Source organism: Saccopteryx bilineata, chromosome 2, assembly GCF_036850765.1.
Source record: "Saccopteryx bilineata isolate mSacBil1 chromosome 2, mSacBil1_pri_phased_curated, whole genome shotgun sequence".
NCBI lineage: Eukaryota > Metazoa > Chordata > Mammalia > Chiroptera > Emballonuridae > Saccopteryx > Saccopteryx bilineata.
In genome coordinates, this window is record NC_089491.1 from 379,174,275 (window position 1) to 379,189,785 (window position 15,511).

Genomic DNA, 15,511 nt, shown 5'->3' on the forward strand with positions numbered 1-15,511 from the left:
GAGGGTGTGGAGATGGCTTCTTTGATCCGGTTTTGCTGCACATGTTGGGTCGGACTGTGCTGCAGAACCATTTGTTAAAGGTTAATCATATTTTTTTCGGCAGGCTCTTTTTGGCCCAGGATGTTTATGAATGTATGGAAGAAGACTTTCATCCTTGTGATAAAGCAAGTATGAAAGCACAAATGGCCAAATTATTCTTCCTCTGCTTGGTGCTAAGAAAAGGTCGCTGCTATGCTCCCTGATTTATTAGACCAGTTTGGCCTGATGTCTGCTCTGCGAAGCTCTAGCTGCCCCAAATCAACAGAAACGCAGATTCATTCAGCGTGTTCCCGGCTGAAGGGCTGGCCGCGTGAAGCTGCCGTTCCCCTCTTGTCCTGGGAGTTTGTTTCTGAGCTCACTGAGGCCCTGGCAGGTGCTGACAGCCCAAAGGAGAGGCTCAGTTGTGTCAAGTAAATAGGATAATCAAAGAATGTGATTAATAGAGGATGACCTTCATCTAGCTGGCTCAGCTACTCCGGGGAGATGAAGCTGACTGCCGTGAACTGGGAGACACTGCCCAGGGTATCTGTCTCCGGCTGCCGCCGACAGGGCATGCGCACCCCGCAGCCGCCGGACGGAGGGGCTCAGGTGGAGACTGGTCCCTTCTAGTCTTCCTCCAGGGCATCTTGTCCCTGGGACCGTCCAACAATACGAACCCTCTGTGATTAGAAGTATAGTGCAGTTTAGGAGACCAAAATTAAAGAACGTGGGCTTGGTCAGTTAATATTTAATTTTAATAATACTTGCTATATTTGAACAGTCAGCAATGCACAAAGAAAATTATCTTCAGTGAGTGTTTACGCACGGTGTGAACACATGCTTTAAATATGCAGTGGAGGAGGGCTGAATTCAGTTAACAAAACTAAAAAAAATCTTTGTTATAAATTACACAAAGCATATAAAAATATTTCTCTGAATGCATAGATTAAGACTTTAAATTCACCTACCCACAACTGTGCAGTCTTATCCCATTGCCATCCATAGGAGCCGTAAGAGGACTTTCTACAGGAGAGACCCATGTAGGGCCCACCTCTCCCTGAGCCCCAAGCCCCCCGGCTCCCCGTTTCTTAAGCCCTGGAGCTACTCTTCCATGGGCTGCCTGCCAGCCAGGGATCCCCCTCCCAGCCAGGGACCCCCACTGCCTCTGAATCTCTGATTGATCACAATGGCCCGAAGAGTTTTAACCCCAGGGATTTAGATGTGAATTAATATTGAATTAATTTCCTCCAGGATAGAATTAAACTTAATTTTATCATTAAGCTAACTTTTTTCAAAGGAAAGGGGAAAAAGGTCTGTACGTCTACATAAACTAGCTTCTGATTGGTTGAAACACAAGGGAGGTCTCTTCTTGGAAGCACTTCAGAGACAGGGAGTAATGAGTAACCTTGACTCTGCCATGCAAACACTGTACAGGGTAAGTCAGCATCAGCAACTGCTGGAACACTGTTGCCACTGAACCCAGTGACTCCGGGAAGCTGGCCTTGGCAACACCTCCATCCACCACAGTGCTCATTCGCACAGCAGCAGGAGGCTGCCATCTTAGCACCACCACATCCTCTTCCATTGGCGTCTTCTGCGCATTCTCTCTCAGCCGTGTTCCAACAAAATTAACACAGTTAGCAAGTTCAGTTTCTCTGGAAACTATAGGCACTATGGGGAAAAAGCTTCTTAAGACAGCAGGGATGCTCTTCAACAGCTGGCTTCCACCCCTACTCTCCTGTGTGCTCGTTCTTATCTCTAAAGTTAAGCTGTTTCAACAAGACAGTGGCTTCCCTTAACATCAGTGACACTGAAGGCAAGGAAAAGAATCCTTGAATATGCATTCTTTTACAGAATTCTCATGCCATGTCCAAGAGTTGAATCAGGTGTGTGTGTGTATGTGTGTGTGTGTGTGTGTGTGTGTGTTGCCCAGAACCAAAGCCTGGTGGACTCACAACTGACTCTGCTGGGGCAGTGGATTGGTGGGGGTTGTGGGGGATCCCTAAGATCAAACAATTTGTTTACAAAAGCAACAGATTTCAGAGTTGTGTAAAATCCTAAATTTCAAAATAACCTTTATCTTTGATACAAAAATAAGTATGCTAACTCCTTTAGCTCCGTTTCCCACGATAACCTTTCAAACAGCAACAGATTCAGTCTCAAAAACTGCTTTTCACTCCTAGTGGAAAAGGAATGCGTAGAGCATGGACAGGCGAGGTTTGTGCTCTTCTCCAGGGCGGTTCACACGGCGATGGCAGCAACCGCTGGTTTGAAAGAAAGCAGTTGCTCTTTTGGAAGGCGTCGGAGAGCCCTCTAGTGACCACGAAGGGGAGCTAATGCAGAGATGCCTGTCTAGGCAATGGCTGACTTGAGACAGAGAAGCAGTCATGAGTGGTTACAAAGGAAAAAGTGGGGGAGGGGAAGCTCTTTTGGTTAACAGCATATTTACAATTAGGTAACTGTATTCTTAAATACTTTCAACCTGAGTAACATTTATAAATATGTTATGTGAAACCTAGCAGCCACAGTCACACTAACACCCATTTGTCCAGTCCCTGTGCTTTCCCGTTTTCCTCTCCAGTCGGTTCACATTTCAGGAGAGTTGTGAGCATGCAGCACCAAGAAAAGCGCATCCTGGCCCTTCAGGCGCACTGTCACCAGGAGAGGCTGGAAGTAGGTTCCCCCTCAGTCTCTGCTTAGACAATGCTCTTACATGCGGCACAGAGTACACACTGGATACAGACGGTCGGCTTCTGCCTCTCCAGACCACTTCTCTGCTGTTCACAGCTTCGAGCAATAGGTTTATTGTGCACCAAGAGGCTTGGAAGAGTGGCACCACTGCTTAGGGGTCAGGGCTCCCTACCTTGGCAGAACAATGTTAGTGTATACTACTCAGTGGCACCAGGGGCCCCACCGGGCATCAAGGCATTTGGAGCAATGGCTAGTCCTTGGCCCAGAGGTGAGGCGCACTGTCACCACACTCGGTGAGAAAAGTCCCTACTGCATTAGTAAGTCAGTTTTGAAGCTCTCCTGTTGTAGCAAGGCCTTTCAGTCAGTGTGGATGCAGCATTTCTGAACAGAAAATTATTTTCACTTATCATTAGAACCAGTTCCAGCTCTTGGAAATCTTGGAGCCGAGCAACATCTTTGTCCTAAAACAAAAATAGGTTAATCAGATTAAGGGGAGCCACTTGTCTCTATATGTTTGGTGTGATGTGTTGAGTTGATACCAGTATTTTGGCTCACTTTAAAGTCTAAAAGCAAAACGAAACAAAAACTCCCTGTGGCAGGCTGTCAGTGACAGTGCAGGAAGTCCCCAGGGACATGAGCTGGCTTGGAATGGTGGAAGCCCTTTATAGCAGCTGCTATTGGATGAGCACACATCGGAGGGACGGGAATGCAGGAATCAGTCTTACTCAGGTGCTCTGGGAAGCTAGAAGCCTGATGTTCAAAAACCGAGAGATGTTGGGAGGACCACACGTGGATCTATGTGGGTTTGCCCTCATTCTGATCGTGCACTCAGGTAATCCTTCTAGCTCACTACAGAAACAACTGAAAACAGATACATGTGAATGGTAATTCAGAATATTCCCTCTGGCATCCGACAACTTTCAAAGATGCCAATGTCTCTAGAAACCCAGTAGAGGGAAAGAAAGCTCAATGACTATATGTGGAAAACTACCCTTTGCTCCTTTTCTATTATCTTTTCATTTCCTCAAGTATGACTCATAAAACCAAGGAAGAAACTGGGTATTTCCCAACTGAAAAAGGCCACCAACCACCCATGCTTAACAGACCTTTCCTTACCTTTCTCACCAGAGTATTGGGTAACTTTCTGATTTTCTCCACTTGATCTGGATTAACACCCAGCTCACAACAACTCACTCTGAGCAATTCTTGGTAGGTGAGCTCCTGTCGGTCCAGTTCAATTTCAATGAAATCATTTTCTCGAAGAGATGGGTTCTGAATCCTCACCTTGAGTACCAGCTCTAGAAAAAGAGAGAGAGAAGTGTTAATGCCTGGCCCGGGCATGATCAGCCTATGTAATTCCAGCTCTCTTCCAGAAGACGGTTATACTTAGTCATGTCTGTGCCACCCAGTGAGAGAAGCCAAGCACCAGCAGCAGGACTTGCTCGAGCCCTGTGCTGGCTCTGCTGGAACAGTTTCCCGCACTCTTCGCTGCGTCTAAGGCTGCGCGCGCTTCAGAGTAAAGAGGGCAGTGGAGGCGGGCAGGGGAGGGGACAACCATCACAGCTGGATGGAGGAGAGCTTATTTCCACTGCTGGAGCTAAGGAGGTAAAGGCTTAAAAGGGGGAAGGAAAAGAGATGTGAAAAGAAGGCATGGGCAAGATATGCTCCATGAATTATTCTAAACAGACTGAACAACTGTGGAACTAAAGGTATTTATGAAATATGAAGTTCCTTGCAGTAAACACAGTAAAAGGGTGAAAGCTTCTAATAAAAATTAAAGTCTAATTATGACTTGAATATAGTACACTTCAATCAGGGAGGACTTTTGGCTTTGGGAGTACACATCTTGCTGTACAAGTAAGACAGTGCTCCCAGAATGATGGGCCATGTCCCAGGGACACGAGAACTGGCTTAAACATCCCTCTTGGCAAATGTGGCATAATTTGAACATCAAAATAACAGCAAGAATTATAACCCAATGAACAGAATAAGAACCTATGAGTTCATGATGATATAAAAGGGGAAGGGAAAGCCCTTCTTTACAGTAGAATACTAACTAGTAAAGAATGACAGGAAATCATATTCTACAAAATAACTGGCCGGAACTCTAAAAATACTGACGTCCAAAATGACAGAGAAGAGCTGAGGAAATGTTCCAGACTAAAAGAGACTAAACCAACATGATAACTAAATGTCACGGGTGATCCCGGGCAGGGGCCGGAGTGGAAGGAGTGAATACAGCTGGGGCACTGTTGAGACGACTGACAAAATTTAAATATGGGTGATGGATTAGAGAACAGTATTATATATCAAGGTTATATTTCCTATATTTGATAACTGTATTGTGTGTAATTATATGAGACTATTCTTGTTCTTAGGAAATACACGCTTAAACAGTTCAGAGTAAAAGGGCTAAAAGTAAATAATTTGTGAATCTGAATAAAGAGAATTCCTGATACTAGTCTTGCAACTTTTCTGTAAGTCTGTAGTTATATTCAAAATAAATAAATCCCACTGGCTAAAACAATAGGAAGTAAAGCACTAGACCTCTGGATGCTGTCGTTCCGTTTGCAGAGGCTGTTTGCCGAGAAGGGATTACCTTGCATATTAAATGGAAATGCTCCGGTGAAGAAAAATGGCTGGAATGCTGGCGCTGGTCCTGCATATGTCCCATTTTGAGGCTCCAGAGACACTGGTGTCTTGGACGGGACAGAAGAGAACAGTGATCGACTCTGACTCACTGGTGGCTGACAAACAGGACCTGGTTTTGTGCTTTCTGGTGTTCTGAGTATCGCAGAGGGAGCGGACACATCCCCATTCTGAACCAATGCCAGAGAGGTGTGGTCCCGTGGAAAAGCCCCCAACAGGGGATGCTCCCCAGGGGGGAGCAACGGAGGAGAGCCGTCTCCAGGGGGTGATGCTGGAGGTGTGGAGGGGCCCCCGTTCTGCAGCTGGGCCGATTCCTCTGCCCCAGGGGTGTAAATAAAAGGGAAGACAGGGTTGGCCAAGTAGTTGGGAACAAAGGGCAGTTCTGACTCCTTCATCATCTGTGGGAGGTTGTCACCACCATCATCATCTTCCACTTGAAAAGAAAAAAACACAGAACCTTTACATAGATCTTTAAAACTGACCAAGAGGCCATGGCTGGTTGGCTCAGCGGTAGAGCATCGGCCTAGCGTGCGGAGGACCCGGGTTCGATTCCCGGCCAGAGCACACAGGAGAAGCGCCCATTTGCTTCTCCACCCCTCCACCGCGCTTTCCTCTCTGTCTCTCTCTTCCCCTCCCGCAGCCAAGGCTCCATTGGAGCAAAGATGACCCGGGCGCTGGGGATGGCTCTGTGGCCTCTGCCTCAGGCGCTAGAGTGGCTCTGGTCGCAACATGGCGACGCCCAGGATGTGCAGAGCATCGCCCCCTGGTGGGCAGAGCATCGCCCCTGGTGGGCGTGCCAGGTGGATCCCGGTCGGGCGCATGCCCGACAGTCATGTCTGACTGTCTCTCCTTGTTTCCAGCTTCAGAAAAATGAAAAATAAATAAATAAATAAATAAATAAAACTGACCAAGAAAAGCGTGTCTTGTGAAACCTAGTGTCCTATGGTATATGACAAATACTTTGGTCAGTGTTTAGTGCCTCTTCAAGTCAGAAGAAAATAATATTTCATTAAGCTTATGGTTATCATTTGTATCATCTTAAATTTTACAAATTGACAAAATAAACCCTTATAATGCCTACATTTCCAGAAACAACAGAGAATTACGATCTAGGCACAGTAATAGTCTTTGCTCTTAGAAATAGGCTAGTTGTTTCAATGGCATCCAGAATGTAGCCCACAATACCACAAGTCTTAAATTAGTTTGACAAAAATCAAAAACTGCCCCCCAAACATGGACTCACCTCCCATTATCTTTCTGATTTCTCTCCTTGATGTTAACTGAACAGGCATTTCTCCTTTTGTGGTAAGAATCTCTTTGTCAGCTCCTGATTTTAACAAGTAAGCGACCACCTGACCATGATTGCGTTTACATGCCCAGTGTAAACAGGTCCTGTCCCAAAGAAAAGGAAAAGGAAGAGTGATTTGAAAAGAAGAAATGACTTGGAATTTCAAATTTGACACGGTAGTAAATATATACATAAATACATGCAAGAGTTCAGCAAGGTCCAGGAAACCAGGCTGGTAATTTCAACTTTTCTTTTCCAAAAGCAGATGATCAAAATACATGGTATGCTTAAAATTGATTTTAAAATTTCACTTCTGGCCCTTGGGAGAAACTAATTTGTCCTGGGCGCCTTAATTTCAATGGCTTCCAGAAGGCTGACTGCCTGGCTGGATAACTCTAATGGTATTGCTGAGTGTTATTCTATCAGTATTGCTCATTAGATTGTCTCAATCTCTTTAAAATATAGCCTTATATTGCCATATTCCTTTTTTAGGGACTATGGAAACTTGCTTCATATGCATCAAATATATCACTTGAAGATTAAATATTATCAGGCAAATAACCATCTCTTATCTACAAGCTTGCTCTGCCACTAAAATTATTATTATTATATAAGCTAGTCCTGACTCTCAGTTGCTTTCTCCCTTTTCCTCTTTTTTCTTTCCTTCACACTCACAAAAAAGGGTTTCCAAATTTCCATTTTTAAAAAAGTTGGCTTCTCTTCTCTCCAGAAGGCTACAAACATACCCTCATCTGCTTAAATGTAAGGCACTGCACAGTCTTTCATTCTGAAGGCATTTTTAAAAAATGTACGTCAGTGACCAAAAATTTAAGAACCCTTCTACCATACTAGATTCACTTAAGTAAAACTAATTATTTAATATTGTACACAGAGGGATTATGCACACACTGAAGGGCTACTTTAACACTGTATAGAAATAAAATTAGCATGCCAGCAAAAACTCCATCTTTACAGAAATGAAAGGAATCAGAGCTACTAAACTGATCCCCAGTGGTCAAAGCTAAATGACATTATGGAAGGAAAAGACTTTTCCCCACTCTTTTGAAATGTCCTCATTCACCAACTCTCTAACTGAACCAAGACAAATGTCTTCAGAGCTTATAGCTAAATGCAGGTAAGGCAAAGAATAGAAGATATATTCAATAGTGAGAATTAGGTCACTTACCTGGGAAATACAATATCTAGAACGTTCAATTGGTTCAAGGGAAAACCTGATTTGTATCCTGAGCACTCTCACATTTATGACAGAAAGCTGGCTTGTTTAGCTGGCTAGGAGCAACCCCACTGATGCTTCAGAGTGACATTCCACAATAGTACTCAGTAGAATTAGATTATTCGGGTGCCTTTCAGGTGCACTCTATGAAAACCGACTGACAATTTGGGAAAAGTAAGGGAAGACTCTTGATCTAGACTTCTACAACATAAGCTCCATGAAGATAAGGAAGTATCTGCTTAGACATACAGGTGCTTAATTAATATTTGCTGAATGAGTGAACCAAGAAGGAGGTAGATGTTGCTAGAAGTAGAAGAATCCAATGCATCCTTGATTCTAGGCAAACTGCAGCTGAGAGTGTCTGTATGTGAATGTCTGCAGTACAGGCTTGAAAAGTAAATAATTATAATAAGCGAATAGAGCATGAATGGAGCAAGATGAGAAAAATATGTTCCCTTTTGGAAATAGAGGGCTCACTTGCTAGTAGTAAATCATGACAAACTTGTTCGTGATAAGCTTGACAGTGAAGGAGGTAATTTACTGCCAGTGGGTCTGAGATACTCTGAGACAAACCAACTAAAGGATCACCATGTAAAGTGAGGTTAGGTCAACACAGCTTGCACCGCACAGCCCTGCACCCTGGGCGACCATCATTTACATCCTGGCCTGCGTGGCTCTGGGCAGTCCTAACTCAGAACCACCGCAACCAGGCAGTATTTTCAAAAAAAAAATCTTTTTGATTGAACTTATTAGGTGACATTGGTTAACAAAATTATATAGGTTTCAGGTATACCATTCTATAATATATCTGTATATTGTAATGTGTGTTCAGCACCCCAAGTCAAGTCCATCGCCGTTTATCCCCCTATACCCTCTTCTACTTCCCCCCACCCCCTTTCCCTCCAGTTCAAATTCTTTATGAGGCATTATACTTGTTCCTTAAAGCCAAGGGGTATGTGAGACACTAAATTACAGTTGATGTGGAAGCTCTATCTTCAAACTTCAACTCTCTGAGCTTTAAATTTGCAGCCAGAATATCCTATTACTGCTGGGAAGTATTTCAGACCGGAGGCCTTGGGCATCATCATTCATCAGTGCTGAAATTGTGGTTACTGAGCTACTAAGAACTGAAAGTAGTAACCATGCTGCTTTTCTGTGCTAGAGAGTAAGCTTTTGGAGGTTAATGTTTACATCCCATTACCCGGCACACTGCCTGCAAAATATACACAGACATAATGTTTTACATGCTGGACACTGGTCTAAAAGCAATACACATACATATTAATTTATTTAATCCTCCAAACAACCCATGAGTTAAGTACTATTATCAAAGTTCCCTCCATTTTACAGATGAAGAAACTGAGGCAGCTGGCAAATAAATAAGCAAACCAAACAGTGTACTTGATGGTTATCAAGTGTGGTTATGAAGTGTTATAGGACAATAAGGCAAGAAAAGGAATTAGGGGATGCCAGAGGCAGAGGAGAGGCAATTTTAAATTGAGGGCCAAAGAAAGGCTCTTCAAGATGACATCTAAGCAAAGATCAAGGGAGGTGAGGGAGCAGAAGTATTAGATGACAGGAAGAGAAAACACAAAGGCCTTGAATCGGGGCTGTGCCTGACGTTTCAGGGACGGCAAGGAGGCCAGGGGAGCCAAACGAAGAAAGCAAAGGGGCAAACCCAGAGACGAGGCACAGACAAGGAGGGGGGATCGGACCAGAGTGGAAACTGCAGGACCCTGCGGGCTCTTCCTGAGTAAGATGAGAGTCATTAGAGGGTCCTGAGCAGAGAGATCCACATTACATTTCAAGTACAGACCCATCCCTCTGGCTGCTGTGTTGAAAAAGACTGTCGCATATAAGGGTACAGCAAGGAGACCAGTTGGGAGGCTCCTGCGTGACCCAGGTGACAGAATGAATGAATGATAGGACTCTGTACCACAGGTGCAGCAGCAGAGCTGGTGAGAAGTGCTCAGATTCCAACTGTAGCTGGAGGGGGAGCTGCAGAATTAGTCGAGCCACTGGACTGGACGTGGGGAGTGAGGGAGAGACCAGAAGCAAGAACGACATCGAGGTCCCGGCCTGAGCACCTCCAGTGCTGAGATAAGGAGGATTCGAGGCAGTGAGGGGATGAGAGCCCAGAAAGGGGATGACAGCTCTGACACGTTGAATTTGACGTGCCTATTAGACATCTGTCCCAATAAAATCTATGAGAAGCCTCTTCAGGTTACTTCAGATTCAATTTACATTACTGAGCTCTGTTAAAAAAAAATTCAAGTGGGTAAATTTGAAGATCTATCCAGATGGCTTTATTAAACAATTTGTGAATTGGGCAGCATTCTATCTAGCAAATAGAAGGGAGCTCTGAGAAGCATACAAAATGAAAGGCTGTTATAGGCACAAACTGAGTGGGGTGAAGAGTTGTGGGGTTTTTTGTCAGACAAGTGCACTTTTCTTTGGGGACAGCAGGAGTCTTATTAGATAGATAACCTCCACAGCATTGATCAGGAAAGTCCTGATCTGACTGGTTTAAGGTCACATTTCTGAGAGGAGCTGAAAATGCAATAGCCTTGGTTTGCTGTCCTTGGGGCCTTGGGCCTGTGTTCCTGTTTTTGACAGTACCTACTACAGGCAGGCATTATGGTTTGGAAAGTGGGGTCGGAGACTGAGGCTGCGTTCATTTCCCAGCTCCACTAGTTACCGTTAATTCTATGACCTTGGGGAAATTATGTAATCTTTCTGGACCTCAGTTTCCTCATCTGTAATATGGAGAGAATAATAAAAGCTATGTCCCTGAGTAGTTACGCTTCGTCTCATTAAATGATCACAACACTCTTCTGAAATAATTGGAAAATGAAGGGACTCCAGGATGTTGGAATAGCTAGGAATGTACAAGAACCTGCAGGAAAGACAGGCTCATTCATCTTCACAACACTGCCTCCCAGTGCCAGGACAGGGATCCACAGCTTGTGAAGCCACAAGCAGTGCTCAGAAAAGGTACACACACGACAGAAAGATTGTTTGCAAACTCTTTTAAACAAAACGAAACAGCGGTTATCTACGGTTTCCTGGCTTTCTCAACAGCTACTCAGCCTTTTTTTTCTTTAGGGTAAGGAGGGAGATAGATTTGTGAGGCACCAGGAAACCATGGTTCTGGTCCTGGCTTTCATATTAAGTTATTTTCTGGGGTTAACCCATTTCCAATGTCCCAAAGCTCCAATGTATGATTCCACATTAAAAAATAAAACATTTGCAAACTCACCTTAACTCTAAGCTACCAAAATAGGCATGATCAACTAAAAGCTAAACTTAAATGTGAAGAGGGCAGAATAATACTCAATAATACTCAATAACCTGACACTAAAAATTTGACTACCAGTACATCTTAAAAAGAGACTGCTTATTTAACTGGGAAGGGCTCAATTGCAGACAGGCATCGGAAGCCTTGGATCCAAGTCTTTATTTGAAACTGTAACAGGAAAACAAAGCAAAACGCTCGAGTCTTCCCTCAAAGGCAGCTGTAAGCAGCAGCAATCACTGCTGCAGAGACAAAGAAGAAGAATCCTGATGCAAGTGATTTTCTTTCTGGTCTTGAGAAAAGCAATCGTACCAGTTTATGTAAGATTCATATTTGCTCAGTTGCTTATGCTTTGGCTCGACTAATGTGTTCAGAAGCACCTATGATAAATAATTCAACACTTGAACCGGGGCGAGCTCCAAATGGGCGTGAGAACCATAGCCAGCACCTTTCAGGCCAAGTTAGCCAGGGGATGCAGGGACGGCGGGACGCCGGGGGTCGAGCGGGTGCCGCCCTGGGAAGACCACGTGGGCCAGGATTTAGGCAGGCCGCGCCCCTGACTACACCAGGCAGGAGGGCCGGGGCTGGTGGCCTCAAGAGCACACAACCCCGGAGGCCCCAGGCGCCGGGCCACGCCTTAGCTGGCGTCGTCGAGGTCACGGGCGACCGCCCCACGCCCGGGCCAGCGGCACGGACCTTGGTCCTCCCCCGCTCCCCACTTACCAGCCGTTGACCTCATTTTGGGAGTTCACATCCACCCCGCTCTCCACCAGTTTCTGCACCTCCCGAATGTCCCCCAAGGCCGCGGCCTCCCGCAGCCTCTCCTGCTGCTCCTTCTGCTCTAGGAGAGCGCTCATCTTCCCCTCGGCCCCAGGCGCCCGCCCGCGCCGCCCCAGGCCTGTCAGCGCCCCTGCTCCCGAGGCCCGCTCCCGGCCATGGGCACAGAGCGCAGGGCTCGCCTGCCCTGCTCGCGCCGCTTCCCGCGCCCGGCCCGGGGCTTCTGCTCCCTCCCGCCGGCCGCCCGTCGCTGCCCTGCTGCTCTCGGCCCGCAGGCCCCAGCCTCCTCCCCGGCCGCGCCTCCCGCAGGCCGGCTCCGGGGGACCCTATTCAGAGTGACAACGCTGACCCAGATATTTTCCGTTCCTACCTCGGTCCCGCCGCCCGGACGGGCTGTTTATGTAACTGCTGCACAATATTATCAGCCGTGATTCACGGACTATTTTTAGACCTCCCCACCCCACAGCTTCAAGGGAGGAGGACAGACACATGGAAAGAAAAAAAAAAAAAGAAAAGCATATTTGGGAGCCAGAAAAGCCTTATCCTCTGGCGCAGGCTGTTTACCAGGCTTCAAAAATAATTGGTGGGTTTTTTCCCCTCTGGTTCCTTGGGCTGTTTTTCCTTATCTGAGCCAACTCTAGCCCAGCAGGATGGGGAATGGGCTGAAAACCACCCTACTATTATATGCCCATTATTGCAGAGATAGATTACACTGTTGTTCTTTCTTCTTTTGACAGTGCTTGGGACCACTCAGTGCGAATATTTATTTTAATTGCCCTTGTTTTACATTTTATTTCTTCTAACAGGGATTTTTCCTAACTTGGTTTTCAGGGAAAATACTTATACTGTGCCGGGAGTCTATACATTTTAATTTATGACTGTTTATAAGTCATAACTAATTACTCTTCATGAAGGCCAAGTAAGGAAAACAGAAAGGAAAGACCACCCAAAAGACTTTTGGGGGCTATCCTGGTCCTGATGCAAGAAGCTCCAGGGAAAGGTATGGCCTGGGTATAAGCAGCATTTTGCCTCTTTGCCTCCTCAATCTAATGAGGCTCAGAGCCTGGTTGGCACTGAGTTATTACCCTGTGGGGGAAAAGAAAATATTGTTTTGCTGAGCACAGGTGCCTCTAAGAGATTTTCCAATGTGGCACAGGATGGAACCTTGCAGATGGGGTCAGGGGGATTAAGGAAATAACCCTGCAGTGAAAAGGAGGAAGGCCTGAACCAAAAGAGATGAAATAGGAAGGGACAAATTTAGGCATGTAGTTTTCATTTCCCTTTCTTGGAGCTGTCTGTGGCCTACACAGCAAGTATTTTTTTTTTTTTTTTTTGCTACTATTTAAGAAAACCAACATGCTGGAGAAAAAAGAAAAAGAAAACCAACATGCCTATTTGTTTATTCTAACGGAGTAATCCAACACAGTACACAGTGCACACCAGGTGGTGCTGAATATAAACTAACTGCACACTTAAATTGACCTCCAGGGCAACTGGAACTCTGAGCTTATGTTTTTATTTGTCCCCCAATTTAAATTTTAATTCTCAAATCCAACATGAGTCTTCATCTGAACTACCTTCCATGACACTGAATTTGGGTCCTTTAAGACAATTTGAGTGACATGAAAGTTGGTAGTAGCCTCTTTTTTTTAAAATAGCAGTTTTGTTTTTTTTTATTTTTTATTATTTTTTTTAATTTGTATTTCTTTTTTTTTTTAATTTATTTTATTTTATTTTATTTATTCACTTTAGGGAGGAGAGAGAAAGAGGAGAGAGAGACAGAGAGAGAGAAGGGAGGGAGGAGCTGGAAGCATCAACTCCCATATGTGCCTTGACCAGGCAAGCCCAGGGTTTCGAACCGGCGACCTCAGCATTTCCAGGTCGATACTTTATCCACTGCGCCACCACAGGTCAGGCTGTTTTGTTTTTTAAATAGTGGTTTTAAAAAATTGATAGTGACTGCGCTCGAAAGACTGTGAGCTCTTGTAAGAATTTGTGTCAAATTCTCCTTCCTTAAAGGGATTATAGTATGTGTCCTACAATAACTGATGAATCAGTGAATATTAATATCTTCTTAAACTCATCCTCTACTTACCTCTAATTCCAATCATTTGCTTGTCATCCTCACATATAAAAAACCAAATGCAAAAACTTTCTCCACAAAGTCTCTAATCCTGGCCATAACTGAATGCAAGCTGATGGCTATTCTATTGCTTTCATCTGTTTACACTTCATCTTTTTTTTAAAAATATTTTATTTATTGATTTTTAGAGAGAGGGGATAGAGAGAGAGAGAGAGAAGGGGGAGGAGCAGGAAGCATCAACTCCCATATGTGCCTTGACCAGGCAAGCCCAAGGTTTCGAACTGGCAATCTCAGTGTTCCAGGTCGACACTTTATCCCACTGCGCCACCACAGGTCAGGCCTATTTACACTTCATCTTATCTCTAGGGAATTATCCTACTCATGGGGTATATTAAGCAGGCACTTTCTGTTGGGCACTGTTCTAGTCGCGGAAAATGCTGCTGTAAACAAATCAGAGTCCCTGACTTCAAAGGATACACAGTCCAGCAGGGGAGAGGGGGCAAACAACAGAATGTGATAAGTATTACAATAGAAACAGTATGGCATATGGCATAGTGGTTGTGAGAATGAAACCATATTGCCTCCATTTGTATCCCAGCTTTGCCTCTCATATAATCTTGGATGAGTTATTGAACTTTTGTGCCTCAAATTTTGTATCTGCAAAATAAGGATGATGATAATAATAGCCCTTATTTTGCAGGACTGTTCTATGGATACATGTGAAGCCTAGACATCAGAAACACTTAATGGATTGTAGATATGTTCCAACAGGATTAAGTCGAGGAACAGACCCTGATAGGTTGGGAAGGCAGTGATGGTCAGGAAACAAGGATGGCACCCAAGTCTCTGGCTGGGCAGATAGTGCTGCCATTTACTGAAATTGGGGACAAAGAATGAAGCGATCTCAGGTACAGTGATGAGTTCATTTCTGAGTCATTTGAATTGAGCTTTCTGAAGACCTTCAATTACTACTATTAGCAACACTTATTGCTAGGCTGTGATAAGTGCTGTGCATGAATTACCTATGAATTATCTCATTTAGTACCCACAATAACCCTGTAATTACCCTTAGTATTATATGAGGCACAGAGAGGTAAGTAACTTGCCCAATGGCATGCAGCTTTGTGAGGGAGCAAGGCTTTGAATTCAAGCAGTTAGACTGCAGAAATTGTGCTTTTTTTCTGATTTTCATTTAGTGGAGATGCCCAGTAGACAGTTGTATATATGGGTGTGGCATTTAGGAAGGAGTTCTGGACTAGTGATTTGGATTTGGCTGTCATCAGGTGCTAGCTGAAGTCATAGGAATGGAAGAGATGACCCAAAGCAGTGTATTGAGTCCTAGGAGAAGACGGCCAAAGAAAGAACCTCAAAGAATATCCAACATTTTACTGATGGACAGAAGAGCAGAAATCCTCAAATGAGAATGAATATTAGCAGTTGGAATAGGAGAAAAGCAAAGGAATGGGAGGGTTTGGA

At 44.6% G+C, this 15,511-nt stretch overlaps 1 protein-coding gene across 1 annotated transcript; it reads right to left on the reverse strand.

Annotated features, from left to right (window-relative positions):
- Positions 1 to 755: 755 nt before the first annotated feature.
- Positions 756 to 12,271, reverse strand: ANKRD40 (ankyrin repeat domain 40). The gene is made up of 5 exons (XM_066263965.1): positions 11,899 to 12,271; positions 6,602 to 6,750; positions 5,309 to 5,791; positions 3,826 to 4,007; positions 756 to 3,170 (listed from the first exon to the last, which is right to left on the reverse strand). Exons 1-5 carry the CDS (start codon positions 12,030 to 12,032, stop codon positions 3,024 to 3,026), a joined length of 1,095 nt encoding a protein of 364 aa, XP_066120062.1. The 5' UTR covers positions 12,033 to 12,271; the 3' UTR covers positions 756 to 3,023.
- Positions 12,272 to 15,511: the final 3,240 nt, after the last annotated feature.

Coding starts and splice junctions, on each gene's coding strand:
- ANKRD40 (XM_066263965.1), bottom strand. CDS start 12,032: ATGAGCGCTCTCCTAGAGCAGAAGGAGCAGCAGGAGAGGCTGCGGGAG. Junction 6,751..11,898: donor CAAAATGAGGTCAACGGCTG/GTAAGTGGGGAG, acceptor TCTTTGGGACAG/GACCTGTTTACACTGGGCAT. Junction 4,008..5,308: donor ATTTCCATTTAATATGCAAG/GTAATCCCTTCT, acceptor CTCTTTTTCTAG/AGCTGGTACTCAAGGTGAGG.